We start from the raw sequence: 19,053 nt of genomic DNA, 5'->3' as shown, positions 1-19,053 counted from the left end.
GTCTTCCCTTTAATCAACTCATCTAAAAACTTTTTCCACTGTTTAACAAACCTATAGCTCACTGATTTAAGTTAGCTTTCTTTCTCTCCCCCCCCCCCCCCACTCCCACTCCTTTCCCCCTCCAATTTCTATTTCCTTCAACAAACTATTTCTGTTACCAATCAAATAAAAAAACAGTGAAGACTGAAATGCAAAAGCAGCAAGTTTGTGAAATTGAAACTATCTTGTTGGGGACCAAGGAATAGTGAATTTGCGATCAATCTGGTTGTCAACGTAACTATTGTAGTGCATGTAAAATCGATTGCAGATATACTGGATCTTGCATACACAGCAATAACAAGCTTCATGAGATGACTGGGTACAAAATTGTGTGACTGACTGTATTGATATTGAAATTAACTTGAAACAAAAAGAATATAAGACCAAAACCTAAATAAATGCCATTAGCCAAGGAAAACGAATACAAACAGATGATGCAATTGGTATAAGCAGATACATCTTAAGAAGACAAATCTACAAAGGATAAGCTCATAGCCCGTGTTGTATTGAAAGAACAGTAAAAGGCAGAATCCTGCATGCAGGGGAAAAATCAACTCATACAAAGACCTGCAGCATGTGAGATATTTTACATAAAAATGATTACAGGAAGTTTAGATTAAAATCCAAGCATACAATCTCCTAAATAGCTTTCTATGGGGCTACTGTAATTTACATCAATATATTTCTGAACAATGGTTTTAAGGAATTAACAGATTGGTCAAACAGGAAACCTTTTCAGTGTAAGAGTCGAATTTAATACCCAGAAGCGGTACTTCATAACTGCTTCATTTTGAATATCATGTCTAGAGCCAGTTTGGAGGAGCTATCTTGCTTGACATGGTGTTCAAAGATGGATTATCTGGAACCTTGGCCAAAGAACGGTATTGCAGTTTGACACTCTCTGCGTTGTCTAATGTCTTCACGACATACCTATGCAATATTAGGGAAATTAATAAGGAACCAAGCCTCATTAATAATTGTAACTTTGAAGGGGAACGAACCTTGAGAAATCAATTCATCATCCAATAGTACAAAATTGGCATGTAACCAACGGGGATGAAGCAACTTTTTCTTTGCGGAAGAACTTAAAATAAAAACAATGAATTGGTAGGTTTTAACAAACCAATCGATATAAGAATGGAGATTACTTCAGTTCTTCTTAATCTTTTGAAAAACAGTATGCTGATAGATTTCAAGTAATTTAACTGGTTTTCCAAGTCCACAATCATATCCCAGGCTCAAGCCTGGACAGGTGGCAGAAGTTCAGCATGGTAGGGTTTATATCCAACCTAACAATTTCATTTTTCCCCCGGTTTCTGTCCTTTATATCAACAGAAACCAAGCAAATTCAAAAAGTCCTGGAAGAGGAAATAAAATAATAATCATTTATATATTTCCCTCAGGCTTTCTTATAATTCCATCAGAACACCCTCACATGCTTCTTTTTTTTTTTTTGGGGGGGGGGGTGGGGAGGAGGGTAAAGCCCTCACATGCTTCTTGTGATCCCATCGTCCTCCCCATAGTTGTCACGGCGTCTAGGCGACCCAAGGCATTGGAGGGGGCCTGGACACAAGGTGATACCAACACGAAGCCTAGGCGACCAAGGCACCTGGACGGCAAGGCGTCGCGTAGGCAACGGCATCATGACAACTATGATCACCTATAGGTGCAGTTTGCCAGTCCATTCAAACAACAAAGACATGCATGTTTAAAGACAGCCACATAAGAAAATTCAGCATGTAATAAATAATCAATCAAAACGATCCTGAAGTAACACAAAAGTTAGAAATATGCTGCCATTAAAAGGCTTCAATTCAAGCCATAATCTCATGTGATAGTGTGTAAGCATATCCAAGAATAATCCAATTCTCTAACCACTATACCATTGCCAGTGCCTCACAATACCATAATAGTCACCAAGAACAGAACAATTTAATATCATTTAGTATCAAAATTAATCACTGAGCAGTGTCATGAATTTGCAACTGCAGGGGCCATGGTACAAAGCAGATAACAGGGCAACCAAAAAGACATTCAAAAATTAAATGGAGATCACCAGTGCCTCATCTTTAATGTTTCTATATATGAACCAGCTAAAACATCACCTACTGTGAAAATTATATAAAAAAAAAACAGGAGTTGTTGTCCAACAATGAAAATTGGAGAGAAATGAAGAAATCCTGGTTATCCATGTATCTACAACAGAAGGCACATGAGGGCAAACAGAAAAGTAATACACAGGACCAATAAGGTATGGGGTACTCTTGAATTCCACACAACTAGAGTGGGACATGAACACCTTAACTCAGTCCTCTGCATATCATGCTTTCGAATGGACATTAAATCGGTTAATGCTCCAGAAAAATCCAACCCAATAAAGCCCCTATGGTGCTCCACTTGCATACAGAAACCACATATTATCCTGTGTGTGTGTGGTGGGGGGGGGGTGTAAGTGTGCGTGCTTGGGTGTGGGTCATCCGAGACCTTGACATAGGAAACCCTTCTACTTAAATCTTTGCATTTTCCTTTATTTGCTCTCCCTCTTATAAGAACTTTTTTTTTGGCGATCTTGAATTTCACTAAAATCTGAATTTGGCATTCTTACTCCCATTCCTACTTTCACTCAAACTATACGTTCAGTGCACTTAGGTTCTGCCACATAGCAAGTTGAATGGGCATGAAATTTTGTAGATAGGTAGACCCCAAGGCCCTCTTGCTCATATTCAAGTTTCAGCCCAAATGGACTTGTCAAGTGATAAAATAAAACATTCAAAAATCCAGGTGATGCGGTATCCTTGAATTGGCTGAACCATTATAACAGGCTTTGGAAGCCAAAGCCAATATTCCAGTCCATTAGCCAAGCCTAAGAGCCATTGGGGGTAAATTGCAAAGTATTTTTTTCAATTTGGGGCTTTCTTGTAATTATGTAGGGGTTTAATTGTCATTTTTTACCTACTACCTTACAGGACTACAAAAACAAATTCTAGTTCATTTTACTTTATTGGCTAGACTGACTGATCGACTGAAGGAAGGGAAGGCAAAAATTTAGAGGTTTTCTGCAATTTCTGGTTTTTCATATCTAGTTGATATAGAGCCCAATTCTGGTCTCAGCTTTTGTTTAGGGAGTATCTTTTTCTTTTTGAAAGTCTTATTTTATTATTATTTCTTATTATTTTAGGAAGTCCACTTTGAGTGGAATTCTGGTTGTCTTTTTTATTATTATAATTTAAAAGAGTGCAAGCCCCCAAATTGATGATGGAATAAAAATTGTTAGGTTTGACAACTGAGTTGGACTCTCTTCTCTCTCCCCTCTCCGTCCCCCACCCCCCTCAAAAAAAATTATGATTTCCTCCTTTTTTTTGTCTCACCTGTTATCTCCCTTTCTCTCCAACCCTGCAACACTGCTGTTTCCTTCTCTTCTTCCCCTCTTCCATTTTTCTTCCTCTTTCAGTCTTCACAGATACTGACCAGCAGAACCAGAAAGCTACTTCCAACGATTGGTATTTCCTGACATCCAGTAAGTTACCAGATCTGAAACCAACAATTGACACATTGTTCCTCCCTAGGTAATAGGGGGAACCTCAAGCATGGGTGTTGTTTTCAGATCTTCTGATGAATCAATATTGAGAGCCTATTCAACCTCAATTGGAGAAAGGAATTTTGTTGGAGCTGAGTTTTTGCCATTGTAGGTAGGCTTGAAATATGCATATTGAGAGGGATTTCACAACCTATTAGTCAATGGAGAATCAACTATAGTCATAGGTTTGGATGAGGTCAGATGCACAATATCTATGGAGATTGGCTCATGTAATCAGAAGTATCAGGTCCAAGGTTATAGAAGTCGGTTTCAACCTTGGTCAAAGTGAAAACCTGTGACTATATCGTTCTGAAGACAAATGTGACATGAAGAAGTGGCATTAGGTAGTGTTGCTGGCTTCACATTTAGGTTTCAGCTTAACAAAGCTTGCACTGTCTTTTCGCACTTAGGTGCACCGTTGGTAATGATTCTACTATGGTGCCACAAATTCGCAAGCTGATCCTAAGTAATCGTTGTTGTTCATCGGATTCTGGAGGAACTACTTCGTTAGGATTGGAGAATTGCTGCGATTCTTCCTGAATATCCTGGACTCTTCCGTCAAGACCGAAATCTGGTCGAAACCCTGCATATTTCGGTGATTGGTTTCATTTGACCATTTCAGTAGTCAAATGGCCATATTTTGGCCCAAAACCTCAGGGAGACCCTAATTAAGCATATCTAAATATAATGGAACCTTTAGATTGTTAAAACACACACCGAAATACTAGCTGTACCCTATGTTGGTAGTGTACTTGGCGGTATACTTTTTCAAATATAGCCTATTATGCTACACATTATTTAGTACTAGAACACATAAAATTCAACAAAAACAAATAAAATATTCATTATAATTTTACAAATGTAGAAAAAAACATTTAATATTATTAAATGTCAAAGTGTTACAACTTTTTTTTTTTTGGGGTGAATAAGAAATTCATTACCAAAGAGAAAAGGAAATTACATGGCCCCTAAAGGGGATCAACAAAACAAAGAATCAGAGACCAGCCCTCAGGGATGAGGGTCCGGATCAACAAGAGAGATAGAAGTGAGCCCCCAGGAGACAACAATGAGCCTGTGCCTTGGGGAGTCAATATAAGAAGAAGTGGGAGCTGAGGCTAATTTGGCCTTAATTTCGAAAGAAATGGTGTTATACCCGCACCCAAACTACACCTTAATTCTTCGGACCACGTTGAACTTTCATTGGTAGATGTTGCGGCGTTGTCAACGATCAACACCTGTGACTTTGGGTCTTGACAGTCAAGGAGATAACTGGAATAAAAGGGTAGAATTTTGATGTGATGGGTGATGTGACCACATGAAGGTGAGCATTTAATCCTTAAATATCACGTGTATGTGCTCCCTTCATAATCTTCGAAAGGTGGGCCAAAGCCCGAAATTTATTACCTTGGGTTTACCCTATTTCTGGTGGACTGGACCCGGTGGTGAGTCCACACCTGCCATATGATTTATTGTGGATAAGGTATCGTGGGCCCCATCATCTCCTTTTGTATTTTAGTGTGGGGTCTTAAAATATCTTAGGGACCCACTAGAGATAAATAAGGGTTTTGGAGTTATGTGGATTAATTCAACTATCCACTCACCTATTACAAATATCTTAGGGACCCACTAAAGACAAATAAATTTTTTGGATTTTGTGGATTATTCAAATGACCTCACTAAGCCATGTGTTGATCTATGGATCCACTCACCTAGCCAAGTGGCAATCTATGGATTCACTCACCAACCACTAAGCTAATCCACTCACAAACCACTAAATATCCACTAACTATTCTCTAACTCATCAAAACCTAGTAAAACCGTGGAGGTGAGGAGAGAGGAAAAGAAAGGAAAAAGAGAAAGGAAAGAAGAAAGAAGAAAAGGGAGAAGAAGAAGAAAGGAAGAAGAAAAGAGAAGGAAGGAATTGGAAGAACCCTAGGGCTTGTGTAGCTCTACCCTAGGAGTATTTGTCTTGGTTGAGGTAGGTCCTTAAATCTATCTCTCTCTCTCTCTCTTCTTTATTTCTTTTGGGTTTGGGAAAGAATCATTCAATTGGGGGTTTTTAACCTAGGGTTCCATTTAGAACCCAAGGATGCATTTGGATTTGGTATCCTATCTTCTTGGGGGCTTGAAGCTCACCTCTAAGACCTCTCTTTACCTTCTATTGGGATCTATTTCTTGGATCTAGGGTTCTTGATGGAAAAACCCTAGTTTTGAATCATTTGGTTTGATTTACTCTTTGAACCCAACAATTCCTTGATTGGGTTAGGGTATTATGACCCTAGGTGGTTTAAAGACCCTTCCCCCAAGTCCTTGCGGACTAAAACCCGAGTGAAATCGGGTTTGGGAGCTCAAACCTTGGGATTTTCGGATTCAGCAGAGGGTAGACCCAGAGGTGGACCTAGACCAGAGTCCGCCCTGTGAGTCCGCATGCTTGCTGGTTAGCGCTGGACCCAGGAGTGGACCCAGACCAGAGTCCGCCCTGTGAGTCTGCATGCTTGCTGGTTCGCGCTGGACCCAGGAGTGGACCCAGACCAGGGTCCGCCCCGTAAGTCCGCATGCTTGCTGGTTCATGCTGGACCCAGTGGTGGACTCAGACCAGAATCCACCCGAGAGTCCAGTCTTGGGTTTTAGTGTATTTTGTCCGGGGTGGACCCAGGCACTGTGCCTCCACTCAAGAGTCCACCTAAACTCTATTGTGTTACCTTTAAGCCTAGACTTCGAGACCCCTCTTACCTCACCTAACTCACTTTGTTACACTTCTTTAGGCACCATTACTCTTACGGTGAGGCTTATCATACGTTGATCGACAATGAACCCTAATAAACGAATTCACGAACTAATAGGTGAGTAGGGTTGGGATTTGACTTAATTTGGGAGTGTTTTGCATTATGTTATGCTTGTATGTCATTTCTCATGCATACTCATTCTTGCATTTTTATAACTATATTTGTGGAAATTACGAATATATGCGTTATGGATGTGGCTTGTTAATGTCTTCATCATGCTTATAATTGGTCTGTTATGCGCCGTGTCGTGCTGGTACCCGGTACAAGATGGTATGGGACGTCATGTGCCGGAATACCTCTCGATACGATAATATCATATTGCATTATACAGTTAGTGCTATTATATGGTTTGCCATGCGCCGTGTTGTGCTGGTACCCGGTACAAGATGGTATGAGACGTCATGTGCCGGAATACCTCTTGACACGATAGTTCATATAGAATGGTTAGGATTTTCAATCCCCTTGCTATGACCCTTACCAACAGGGGTTTAGGTGTTGGGTAACCAAGGCTACCTGTGGTGCCTGAGGAGTGATACGAGGCCAGGTCAGGTGAGATCATTGGTTATCGGGGTTTGCCTCTGGGTGGCGAGTGGCTTCTACCGGCGCGAGCTCCCTTGTAACAATTGAGGTTGCATCGACGGTGATAAGATAAGTGATCCGTGATGTTTCCCGAGTTGTTGCAGTAGCAAGTACTTAGTGACTTAGATATGCTTGCTAGGCGGATAACTGGTTAATAATTCATGCATCATGGACTATATGTTATTGCTTGTATGTTCCCCATCCCCTCACTGGGCTCAGTGGAGCTTACCCCTCTTTGCGCAATCTTTTTAGATGTATTGCAGGTGATGTTTTAGTGGAAATCTCTATAACTCTTTCTCTTGGATATGTTTTACTCGGTGTTGCTGACGTGCAGTCGGTGACTTATATCTATGATGTTAATGACTGTGCCAATGGGGCTCTTGGATCGAGACACTTATTTCTTTATTCGTTTTAAGTTTCATCATTTGTATGGTATAAACTTTCTAATAATTACTGTTGTTCTTAGTTTTATTTAACCTCTTGAGAAAAGATGTAATATATTATTTGTTTATCACATAGAGTTTTGAACACTTTTATTATTGTAAACGCTTCCATTTTTTTGCATTTACAATTACTTTTATTGTAAATGTATTTCTTTCCGCACTCTGATGTACACATGAGTTATATTGAGTTGACTGTAATTCAAGCCACTGCATCGAGATCCTGGCGGTATGGGGTGACACGTGTCATCCTAATTATACCCCTTTTATTGTATTTTATCCCTTTGTGGGATGGGGGTGTAACAAATGGAATCCCAAATCTGCTGATAAGAGCAAGAGTTGGAGGTCCATTTCCTGATATTACGCTCCATCCAAATATGATTAAGAGTAGCACAAAAAGCTAGCTTCCCAACAGTGTCGCAGATAGAAGAGCCTGCAAAAGTCATATCAATCCAAATCCATTCGCGGGAGAAAGGCAGGATTCTACGATGGGTAGGCCAGCATTTAATCAGGATTCCTTTCCAGATTGCTTTGGCAGTAGGGCACTCAAAGAAGAGATGGTCGGTGTCTTCCATATTGTTCCAGCAGAGGCAGCAAGACGGCGAGACATGAATCTGGCGGTGGCAAAGGAAGGCCTGGGTTGGAAGGCAATTGGAAAATATCCTCCAAGCGGTGAAGCAATGCCGAGGGATGTGATATTTGAACCAAAGAAGCTTTCTCCAAGGAACCAGCTGACCCTTTAGACGAATAAGATCCCAAGCCGATTCTGAGGAGAAGGAGCTGGAGCTGCTAGCTTTCCACAAAACACAGTCACCTCGACTCCAAAGCCTTCTGGAAATGGAGGGAAGGTCATTCCAAATAAGGGTAAGATCCAGGGAGACAGTGGGGGGAGGAGACCAGCCAGTTGGGCCTAAGATATCAGTAACCAAGGAGTGCCTGTGGAGGACGGAAGCATAAATGATACGAGGAGTTATCATGTTGATGAGGATCCCCTTAGGGTACCAGTGGTCAAGCCAAAGATAAGTAGATAGACCATCTCCAATCTGAGCTTGGATGTTGTGGAGAACCAAATGGCGGGAGTCCAAGATCTTGCGTCAAACCCAAGAAGAATCAGAGGTAGCAGAAGCTGACCAGATGGAGTGCTGAAGGAGAAGGCCCGAGTAAATCCAATCGACCTAGATGCTCTTCTATTTAGAGACAATTTTCCAGATGAGCTTGATGATCCCTGCGGAGTTCACTTCTTTTATTCTTCTAATGCCCAAACCTCCTTCCTTCTTAGGAAGGCACACGGCTGCCCAGCTAAGAGGATGAAGGAATCTAGAAGGCTCCTTACCCTTCCAAAGAAAGGAGGCGAAAAGAGATTCCAAGGACTTGATTGTAGCTTGGGGAAGACCATAGATGCCGGACTAGTAGATATAAGAAGATTCCATAACTGAACGAATAAGAACCAGCCTGCCTGCATAGGAGAGAAGCTTGCCTTTCCATCCAAATTTGGAAGGTGAATGTATGGTTAAAGAATAGGTGATCCCTACTCTCCAGACCCACTCCACAAAAGCAACATACGGGTTTACTTGAATAGAACTGTTGCACAGTTGATCTATAGTACCCAGTGCATCAACCATGCATCTCCAAGCTGTAACAGACTTTCTAGAGATGTTAGACTGGTACCACACATTGGGAGCCCAATCCACTGGAGGGATGGATCATCATGTCACAATATTCCAAGCTGATTTGGTAGAGAAGAGACCTGAGGAGTTAAGATAATTAATATCTTCCTCAACATGCCAACAAAAACAACAATCTGAAATACTTTTTTTGGATGAATGAAAATATAACAATCTGAAATACTAATTGACCTCCTCCAGAGAAAAACTTGAGTAAGTAGGGAGAGACTAGGGATGTGTCCCTTTGACCAAACCACTCGAGACATAACACTTTTGGAGCCTTTGTTCTCGCCATGTTCCAACTAGATGCTGAAGAGAACCTTCTTGAGGGATTTTCAGACCACTGAACTAGGTCACCACTGCCTGTAGGCCTTCTAGGAATACACTCTAACACATCCCATATTTCTGCAAGAAATGGGGAGGATGGGAGGCCATGAAACCCAAAGCTATCCCAAATAAAAGAGGAAACTTTTGCCATTCTGTCAAGCCCCTCAATGTCAAAGTTACTGTCCCCAATGATGGTTGAGACAACCCCATTACTGAATCACCAATAGTGGTATCTATAATCTAGTAGTAGTATATTTATGAAAGCAATGATATTTGTGTCCAGGGGGAGAATTTGTTTAGATTTTGGATTGTTGAAAGAAGTTGAAGTGTATGCTATCCTCAATGGGTTGAGGAAGGCTAAAGAAAAGGGAATGGAGGTGCATCAATTCTTCCTATTGAAATGGAACTGTCAATGTGTACTAATCAAAAGATGTTAATGAAAATAAATGACCAGTATAGAATTCTAAACCTCTTATCAATAAGGGATAAATTAAATCAAACTTTCTCCTTCCACCACATTGACTCCTCAATAAGCAAACCATTGTCCTAATGCTGTAGCCATTAGTAAACAACTAAATCTACATAATTAATGTTGTAACACCATTGATTAATTCATAACAATGCATTAAGCAAATTCCAACCTACTAGAGATTAATCCCAAACTTCATTATTTCACAACAAATATTCCTATTTCTGCTTCAAAATCATGTAAACATATTTCTATTACTTTCTTCTCCATTAAAAGGTCTAAAATGTTTAATACTTCCTATCAACAATTATATTGAAAGTAGGTGACTAAGAAGCCATATAACTTTCCATTTTCCTATCCATCTCAAACATTATAAAACTTAATATAACAGTTAAGTAAATAGAATCTCAATGCAAATGCTCAAACCAAAAAACTAAAATGAAGATTCTACCAAACTTGAAGTTTTGAGGAGAACACAAACAGAAAAGCCATTCTTCTTATATATGTTTGTTGTAAGACATTTTAGCTCTCCAAGAAGTCTGCAATTTTGATTCATTTAAAGAGCAAGAAAAAAAATTTAGTAGTTGAGAGAGAGAGAGAGAGAGAGAGAATTGGCAAGAATTTGTAGAGTCTAATGTTTGAGGGACCAAAATTTGTTATGGTAAAGTTGCAGATTACTGTTTTCTCTCTGTAGTTATTCACGATCTTACATTTTTTTTTTACAGAATAGGGTTTAGCCTTTGAGAGTTATCAGAGTAGGGTTTACTATGAAGGGAATTAGAAGGGATTAATTGATAACCCAGTTACAAGTGGCACTCTATATGGACTCCCCTTGGTTAAAATGCTACTTATAATGGTTTCTATTATTACTTCTTGAGTTACTAAGATCTTGAAGATATGAGTAAAAAACCAGCAATAGATCCAGCTTCAATTCTATTAATAATAACTAATCATATAGTCTCTATAGAATTTTATCATAACAAATTACCATATAAGTGAAGAAGATCAAGAGGACTACTGCACCGTAGGGTTGGGATCTTTGTTGGGCTTCTGTAGAATTTTCTTCTTCTTCTTCTTGTATGGAATTCCTCTTGCCTTAGCTTGACACTCCCTTACTTCACGCAAATAAACACGAATAGCACCATTACCGAAAGGATTCGTCTCCTGCGAACCACCGTTCTCTTCTTACGCAGCTCGAAGACGGCCAATGACTGCATCAAGACTTCCCCAAGCTTGTCTTAGAGGACAAGTACAAGGAGCAGGAGGCTCTGGTTGTCCAAAGAAGATACAACCATGTAAGTGTACTTTGGTCTTACCGAACTGATCGAGATATCGAAGGAAATCCAATATATGGTTGTAGTTACAGTGTGAAAGTGAAACTGGAGGCCTTTGGTTCTTCAAGTACTGACCAAAGGTGTTCCAATCTCTACGCTTTTGTGATTCATATCGACTTACTGGAGCAGATGATTGCTGTTGTTGTTGTTGTTGTTGTTCACCAGCAGATCGTGATGATGATCCTTCTGCAGATTCGTTTGCTCTATTGATAGTAGACATGGCAACCATTGATGGATGAGCTATAATTTGTGTTCTTTTTTTGTTCTTCTGGAAAGAGGGAATGGTAGAAATTGGGTTTCAAGAAGAAAAGAAGAGAAAGATGAAGATCAAATCGTTGGGTCTACTAAGAAGATGCCATGGGACCTATGAAGGGTGCTTTTGTTCCTCTTTTTCTTCTTCTTTGGTTCTATTTTCTTCTTTTTAATAATACTCTTAGCATTACCTATATATTTTTTTTTCTCATGTAAATTTACAATTATTGTAGGACATCATCCACGTAATCAATATCGTTTTCATCAGCATAATGACCATCATCTCTTTATACCCATCATGGACTCGGTAGTGGGTGCAACCATATTTCAAGATCTCATTTCGTTTTAATCGAAATTTCAAATATTTCGGTTCAGTCGAAACGAAATGCAACATCAAATCAAAAAATGCAATATTTTAAAATTTTCGAAAATTTTGGTAAAATTTTGGAAATCACAGGAATTTCAGTCTAAAATATGTATTGTTTCATCAAAATTTCGGTCATTTCGTTTCAGTATTTCAGTCATTTCGGTATTTTACAGCCACAAATGGCCAAGCAAAACTCATAGAAAAATACAATATTTTGACGAAATTTCAATATCTAAGAAATTTCGATTTGACCGAAATGGCTTTCCGAATGAGATTTAATACTATGAGTGCAACTGCAACAAGTCCGATTCAGGACTCGGGAATGCAACATGAAGTGAGTGTTATTGGTGAAGCCTGATCTCAGTTATAATCCATAAAGTACTGTGGCGATTCTTTGGCGGGCCGTTTCACCTTTGAAACGTGTCGTTTCATCGAGAGCTTCGATTTGATATGTATTTTGACCTATTTTGGTTTGGACCAGACCGGGTGGTTTTTTGGGGGCAGTTTTGTACTTTATGGGGTTAGGGTTTTCTTATATATTGTAGCTTTGAGAGATGAAAGAGAGGGTTTGTATTTGCTTCACAAAAATAGTGGATTCGTATTATTGCTCGATCGTGGATGTAGCTTCCTTCTTGCGGGTGAACCACGTAAAATCTTATTTTGTGTGTGTGATTTCTATTTCTTTTTCGTTTTCTTCTACAAAATCACCATTCATGACTTGGGAACTCAACATGAAGTGAGGATCAGATCTGGACTCTGAAGTAATATACTGGTGAACTACTTGTTAGAAAAACAACGCAGCAGAATGCCGATCTTGCAGAAAAAATACAAGAGGAAAAGAAATCTAACACACACAAGACAATATTTTACGTGATTCATCCCAAGAAGGAAGGCTACATCCACGACCGAGCAATAGAACGAATCGACTATTTTTGTGAAGTAAATACAAACCCTTGCTCACATCCCTCAAAGAGATATCTACAATATATAGGAAAATCCTAACCCAAAAAGTACAAAATTTCCCCTAAAGACCCACCCGGTCTGGTTTAAGATTTGAACCAAAATAGGACGAATACATTTCAAATCGAAGATCTCGACGAACTCTATTGGGGACAGGCCTTTGGTACTGATGTATGCACTTTTAGGCCATTTACACATGTTAAGAAGGCGAAATGACCCACCGAAGGAACACCACAACACTTTCTGAACTGATATCAGACTACTACTTCACTGTAGAAGTCTAAGAAAAAATGCAAAGGTTGATGGTAAATTATGATAAAACAGCAAGAATTGAATTCGAATAAATTCCGAGTTACTGTTTGAGGTGAGTTAATCCATGACTGGCCCACGTAATTTGGCATGATATGAACAGTTTGCCTTGAGCCAAATGGGTGAAGGGTAGCTAGGTAGACATGAAATTTGACTCTGGATTAGCTAGTTAGAAATTAAAGATTTTCATTGAAAAATATAATCATCACAGCCACCATCACCACTGCTAATGCTTTTTAATACTAAAAAAAATCCCACTGTACTGCTATTAGTGATGCTTCTTGTAAAGGGTCCTTGTCCTGGTGATATTTCAGAGTTAAATTATCAGAACAAGTAAAGACTTCCTGAATATTGGATTCTCCCTCTAATCATTACAAGAAAAGTGTTCAACGGAAGTGATGCATCAGCCTCTTGGAAGATATGGATCGGGAGAGTCAAGAGCACACTCTTCCATGTATGCAACCGATTGAAACAAACAAAAGAAATCACATAAAGAAAAAGTTACAACTCTTTGAAGATGTAGTGAAACTCTTCTAGGTTTCAAGGGAAAAAGCTCTTCAAGTCTCCAAACTAAAAAATGAGCTAAATTCAATCTTCAACTCCCCAATTTGATACATATGGATAGAAATAAATAAAACCCTAAATTCTCAAGTCATGACCCTATAATTCTATGGCTGAGAATGAAAATAAAAGACGAAAGAAAACTAGCCAGGTAATCCTAATCAATTTGGGTTTCCTTGGCACACAAAAATCTTAAAAATAAATGGCATAAATTATGGAAGAAGAGATTAAAAACTCTCTTCTTCAAAACCCTCTGGCTGGCACATATAAACTTCCTCAATCAGATCTCCATTCAGAAAGGTCGTCTTTATGTTCATCTGATGCAGCTTGAGGTCGTAGTGTGCTATATTAATGGCCATGATAATCCTGAATAAATTCTTTAAAGAAACAGGAGAAAATGTTTCCTTGTAGTCAATACCCTTTCTCTGAGTAAAACCTTTTGCTGCTAACCTAGCCTTGTAGCATTCTATTCTTCCCTGGGAGTTTGTCTTGGTCTTACAGGCCCATTTGGATGCAATGGATTTGCATCCTTGAGGAATTTCTACTAGCTCCTAAACACCATTGTTCTGCATAGACACCAGTTCTTCCTTCATTGCTTCCAGCCATTTATCAGAATGTCTATGGTTAGTTGCCTGAAGAAAAGTGAATGGGTCTTCCTCCTATCTAATATCAAATTCACACTCATTCAGATAATTGACATAATTTGAATGCAAAGTAGACTTGCGTGCTCTGGTGGATCTCCTTAGAGGTTTAGGGTCATAATTTGAATGTCATTCCTTTAATGAGTTTAGGGCAAGAGATCGTTGCTTGGTCGCGTGGCCCTTGCACCAGTGCAGGGGCCAATGAGAGCGTGTAGAGGCATCAAAATAGATGAGAATTTTCATTTCAGAGGGGGAGGTAATTTCGCATGCTCCTGTGTTTGGGTGTAGGCTCCAAGGGACCAGACAACATTTTTCTCAAAAATAGTACAATAAATAATTTTAATGATGGAAAAAAATTCGTCACTACAGAGTATATACACAAGCAATAACAAAACCCACCACATAACAATATTGTTGCCACATTTAGTCGCGGATTTCCGATGATAAAAAAATCACCGAGAAAAATTTAGTGGCAGTTTATAATGATGCAGCCTCCTTGGAAGATACGGATCGGAAGAGTCAAACACAGGAACACAAGAAGAAAGATATCGCAACGGGTTTAACGTGACTCTTCAAGGACACGAGAATATTGCAACTCTTCAAGGATGCAACGTAACTTCCCAGGGTTACGGGGAGAACACTTCAAATTTCAAAATACTCAACACAGTAAACTTTCATTTCTTCACTACTGAATGAGCATAGCTCTTTTACATATTTAAAGAGAAAAATAAACTCTAATTCTCAAGCATTAATTGCAGTCTATCCTATTACATCATAAAATAAAAAGAAAAGTAAATCCTAATCTACGCTAGACTCCTTAACAATTAAGAAATACTAATCTCACTTCAGATTAATTATTGAGAATTTTGGGCTTTGACCACTTAATTGTCTATTGGATCAAGACCTAGGATTCTTATATTTTTGACCTTTCGATCATCAAGTATGTGAGATTGAACACTCCGTTCCCCTAATTCTGTCGTGCCATAGTTGTCATTTAGATGGTCCTCTCTGTCAACCAAAACTGTCTCGTAAGATTAGAATTACCAAATCAGGTTTAGGCAGGAAAAATTGATGACAAGTGAGTTTATTTTTCATTAATTGTCACAATCAAGCAATTCCAACTCTATGAGGTTTTACCCACTATAATAATAAAAGAAAGACTTCATTGGCGCGTCATATTAGTCATACTAAGTAGACTGCAGGAAAAAAATATTGGTGATCCAATGCACGATGACAAGGTCATAATTTACGCAGCCTTACCCCTGCTTTCCCAAAGAGGTTGTATAAACCATCGCAAATATATATGGCTATCAATAAGCATCAATGAAAGCATGCATACATTCCAAAACCTCATAAAACTTGAATTCTAAAACAGAATTCACTACAAGGAACAAAAGCTTACTAACACTAAAAAGAAATAAACTGATGCAAGCCTAAACCTGCATGCTAAACCGAGCCAAGCCCAAGTTTCAAATCGGTTCAGACTAGGCCACAAGGGGAGGTCGGATAGACTCGGCGCGAAGAGGTGTTGCAGTGGGGAGAAGGAAGGCTGGAAGCATTCTCAGGTGAAGGAGGGTGCCCAGTCGGGTTAAGAGAAGTGGATGGGCTAAAGACCCGAGAACCCGGAGTAGGAGAGGAAAAGGGATTAAGGGGGGTCTAGCCCAACGGCTAAGGAGACCGGGCCAGACAGAGTAGTCGTTGCCAACGAAGCCACATGGTCAAGGGGTAAAGTGGTAGGGCCCACAGGATTGGCAATAAAAGACAAATCCAAGTTCAAAACCGAAACACCTTTCGCAGACGAGAGAGTACCCATCGCAGACGATGCCTGGAGAGTAGGCGATGCCCGGGGAGCAGTCGAGGTAGTAGTACCAAACGACGAAGGGCAACTTTCCAAGGGGGTTGGTAGAGGCAAAGCAGCAGCAACAGAGGAAGGGCCAGTAGAGCCAAGAATGGAAGGCTCCAAGGCAAGAGTTTCCGACATCCTGGATCTGCTGCGAGGCATAACATCAAAAAGGGGGTTTTCGGGGCAGGAGCCAAGATTAGAGTCATCGTCGTCCTCAGCAGGAGACAGCACCCTAAAACTGTTCGTACCATAGGGTAAAACTGCAGGGTAAAAGCTGGGATTTCGACTGGTCCGTCGGCTTCGCCACTTTTCGCTGGTGATTCCGGTGACGGAATCTTGACCGCAACCTTCCACGGGAAGCAGGACGATCAGCACAAGGTTCCGGCGCCTCAGCAACCTCAACAGAGGGATTTGCAGCGATATCCAGGACCTTAGGAGTGCAGAGAAGAGAGTCATGTCCGAAGGTTTTGCAAACCTCACAGTGAGAAGATTTCCATTCGTAGTGAATTTCTTGATCAAAGGAGTAATCCTCACCCTCCTTCACAGTGATAAAGGAAGAGGGGTCTGCGCCGAAACCTCAATGCAGATCCTTGCATAAGCCAGCCGATCTTTCCTCCTCGTTCTCACATCAGAAAATAGGGGAATGCCTAACACTGAGCCAACGGAACTGAGACCAGCAGTGCACCAGTAGTGGAGAGGTAACCCAGGGAGGGTAACCCACAGAGGAATGGATGAGGGGTCCAAACGGCGAAGTTGTAGACGAGGGTGCCATTGCCGCAGGAAGGTTGGCTTTTTGCCGACTAACCAAGGTCCTCCCTCCAGAACACGAAGTTTGTCAACATCAGAGGAGAATTTGAAGATGAAGTAACCGTTGTCCAGGAGAAAAGTATCCAGTGAACCACGCGCTCGCCATTGCTTACTGAGAGAGGCTTTGACCAAGTAGAAGGGTGGTCTGGAGCCAAGAAAATGGCCGACAAGGGAGTTCTCCCAGAGCTTTGCTTCAGTGTCAAGACATTCAGGGGGACAAAGAGCCACCTAGGAGGGCCCATCGGAGGCGGGAGAGACAAAGTGCAGGGGAAGGCCATCCGAGAGGGGTTCACAAGTAGGACGGAACAGGTCAGTCCAAGGAGATTGGCCTTCCAGAGGAGTCGAAGGAGGAGGGGGAAGGTTTGACAGGGTAGGGGGGGAGGCGGGGACGTCATCGGAGGAGTAGCTCACCGGTGAGTCAGATTACCAGAGAGGCAGGCGGGGACGTCATCGGAGTGATACAACCAGGTTTTTCCAATAGGAGACTTTTGAAACACCAACGTGTTACAACTTATAACTACATGCACAAATGTTAAAACTATAACTCTGTAAGTGTACAACCATTAACCAATGTGAAACTCAAAAGACCCCTACAAAGCCATTCCTCCTACTCTATGTCAGTACCACATAGAGTTCCAGGCGGACTCGAAAGATGAAAAAGATTATTGCCACCAATGAAACCGTTCCTCTGATTTTGTCACAAAAGAAGGCCATGACATGTTTTGTATAAAGAAACGCTCAAAGTCCATCGCAACAGCCTAATGATAGGTCTCATCAGCCAATGGTGTATAGGGCGTACCCAATGTACGAAGCTCTCGCCACTGCGGGGTCTAGGGAGGGTCATAACGTACGCAGCCTTACCCCTGCTTTCACAAAGAGGCTGTTTCCAAACTCGAACCCGTGACCACGTGGTCACAATGGAACAACCATACCATTGCACCAAGGGCCGCCCTCAACCAATGTATATAAAAGAGCCCCAACCAATGTATATTAACCCTATTATTTCCAGATATTTTTTCCAAAGAAAAACAATTTTTAAATCAGAAATTTTTTTAAAAAAAAAATTAATCTGACTTTGTGAAGTCGTAGCCCAGCCTACGATATCTAACATATAAAAATTGAAGCCTAGCCATTAAAAATTTACCCTATGTGTTGCAATTAAAATTATTTTAGGGAAAAAGGGTATACGGTATACCTCATATTTTGATCTTCAACAAATCTTGCTCAGATGCACCAAATCGGCGTTGCATGTGTTGTAGTAGTCTCCAACACGTTGTTCCAACAAGATTTACAGGTGATTTGGCCAAAAACACTGAAAAACTGGGGTTTTCTAACAATTTCTGTTGAAACCAGGCGACATGGGTCGAAACAACGACCCGAATGTGGCTTTTTATATAAACCATTGTAGTGTTTTGGTCGGTACAAAACCGAAACCTGAAACCTACTGAAATTTCGATCAAAACTCTCTATATATTGTATAACTGCTGAGTTGCAAGCCATTTTGTTTCGACCTCAGTCAAAACCGAAATAATTCGCGAGATTTTGGTGGTTTCGACCTTAATCTCGAACATGATTCAGGTTTACCACTTCACGTGAACTGGCTAGTTCAACTAGAGGCCTAGATATACTAACAATGTGGCAGACCAGCTTGCCAAACAAGGTGTTCAAAAGGCTCAGTGGCATTTAGTCTTCAATTCTGCAGTCAATTAGTGTCCTTTATGATATTGTCAATATAGTTGTTGGATGCTATGTTGCAGATATTGTTGGAATCTGTTACCAAGGTTCGAAAACTTGGGTCTCGGTGCCAACTCGGACCCTTGAAAAACCGAGTCGAGTTGAGATCTCGCCGAGTTGGTGCACTTTTTTTTTTTTTTCCCGACTCGAAGCCTCATCTCGGTGGGTTTTAGACCTAGTTTAGGTCTGAAACTTGGTATTCAGCCTATTTTAGGCCATTTAAACACAATGGCACTATCAGATTTTGCAAAAACAAAGTCCAAATAGGAGTTTCACTTAGTGGGAAAGCAGGACAAACACTTATGCTAGAAACTAGGACAGACACAAGACAAACACACTTACACACTTATTTATGTCTAATATC

General features: G+C 40.5%; 1 protein-coding gene across 2 annotated transcripts in view; it reads right to left on the bottom strand.

Moving 5' to 3' along the window:
- Nucleotides 1-580: 580 nt before the first annotated feature.
- The window catches only part of LOC122672596 (U-box domain-containing protein 62), a 39,526-nt gene continuing 21,053 nt past the window's right edge, over nucleotides 581-19,053 (bottom strand). For both annotated transcript variants that reach the window (XM_043870056.1, XM_043870055.1), the window contains exon 8: nucleotides 581-969. In XM_043870056.1, the coding sequence (XP_043725991.1) occupies nucleotides 843-969 (127 nt within the window). In that variant the 3' untranslated portion in view covers nucleotides 581-842. The remainder of the gene's footprint in view (nucleotides 970-19,053) is intronic.

The sequence above is a fragment of the Telopea speciosissima genome, chromosome 8 (genome assembly GCF_018873765.1).
Source record: "Telopea speciosissima isolate NSW1024214 ecotype Mountain lineage chromosome 8, Tspe_v1, whole genome shotgun sequence".
NCBI classification, from domain to species: Eukaryota; Viridiplantae; Streptophyta; class Magnoliopsida; order Proteales; family Proteaceae; genus Telopea; species Telopea speciosissima.
This window is presented reverse-complemented; position numbering and strand designations above follow the sequence as displayed.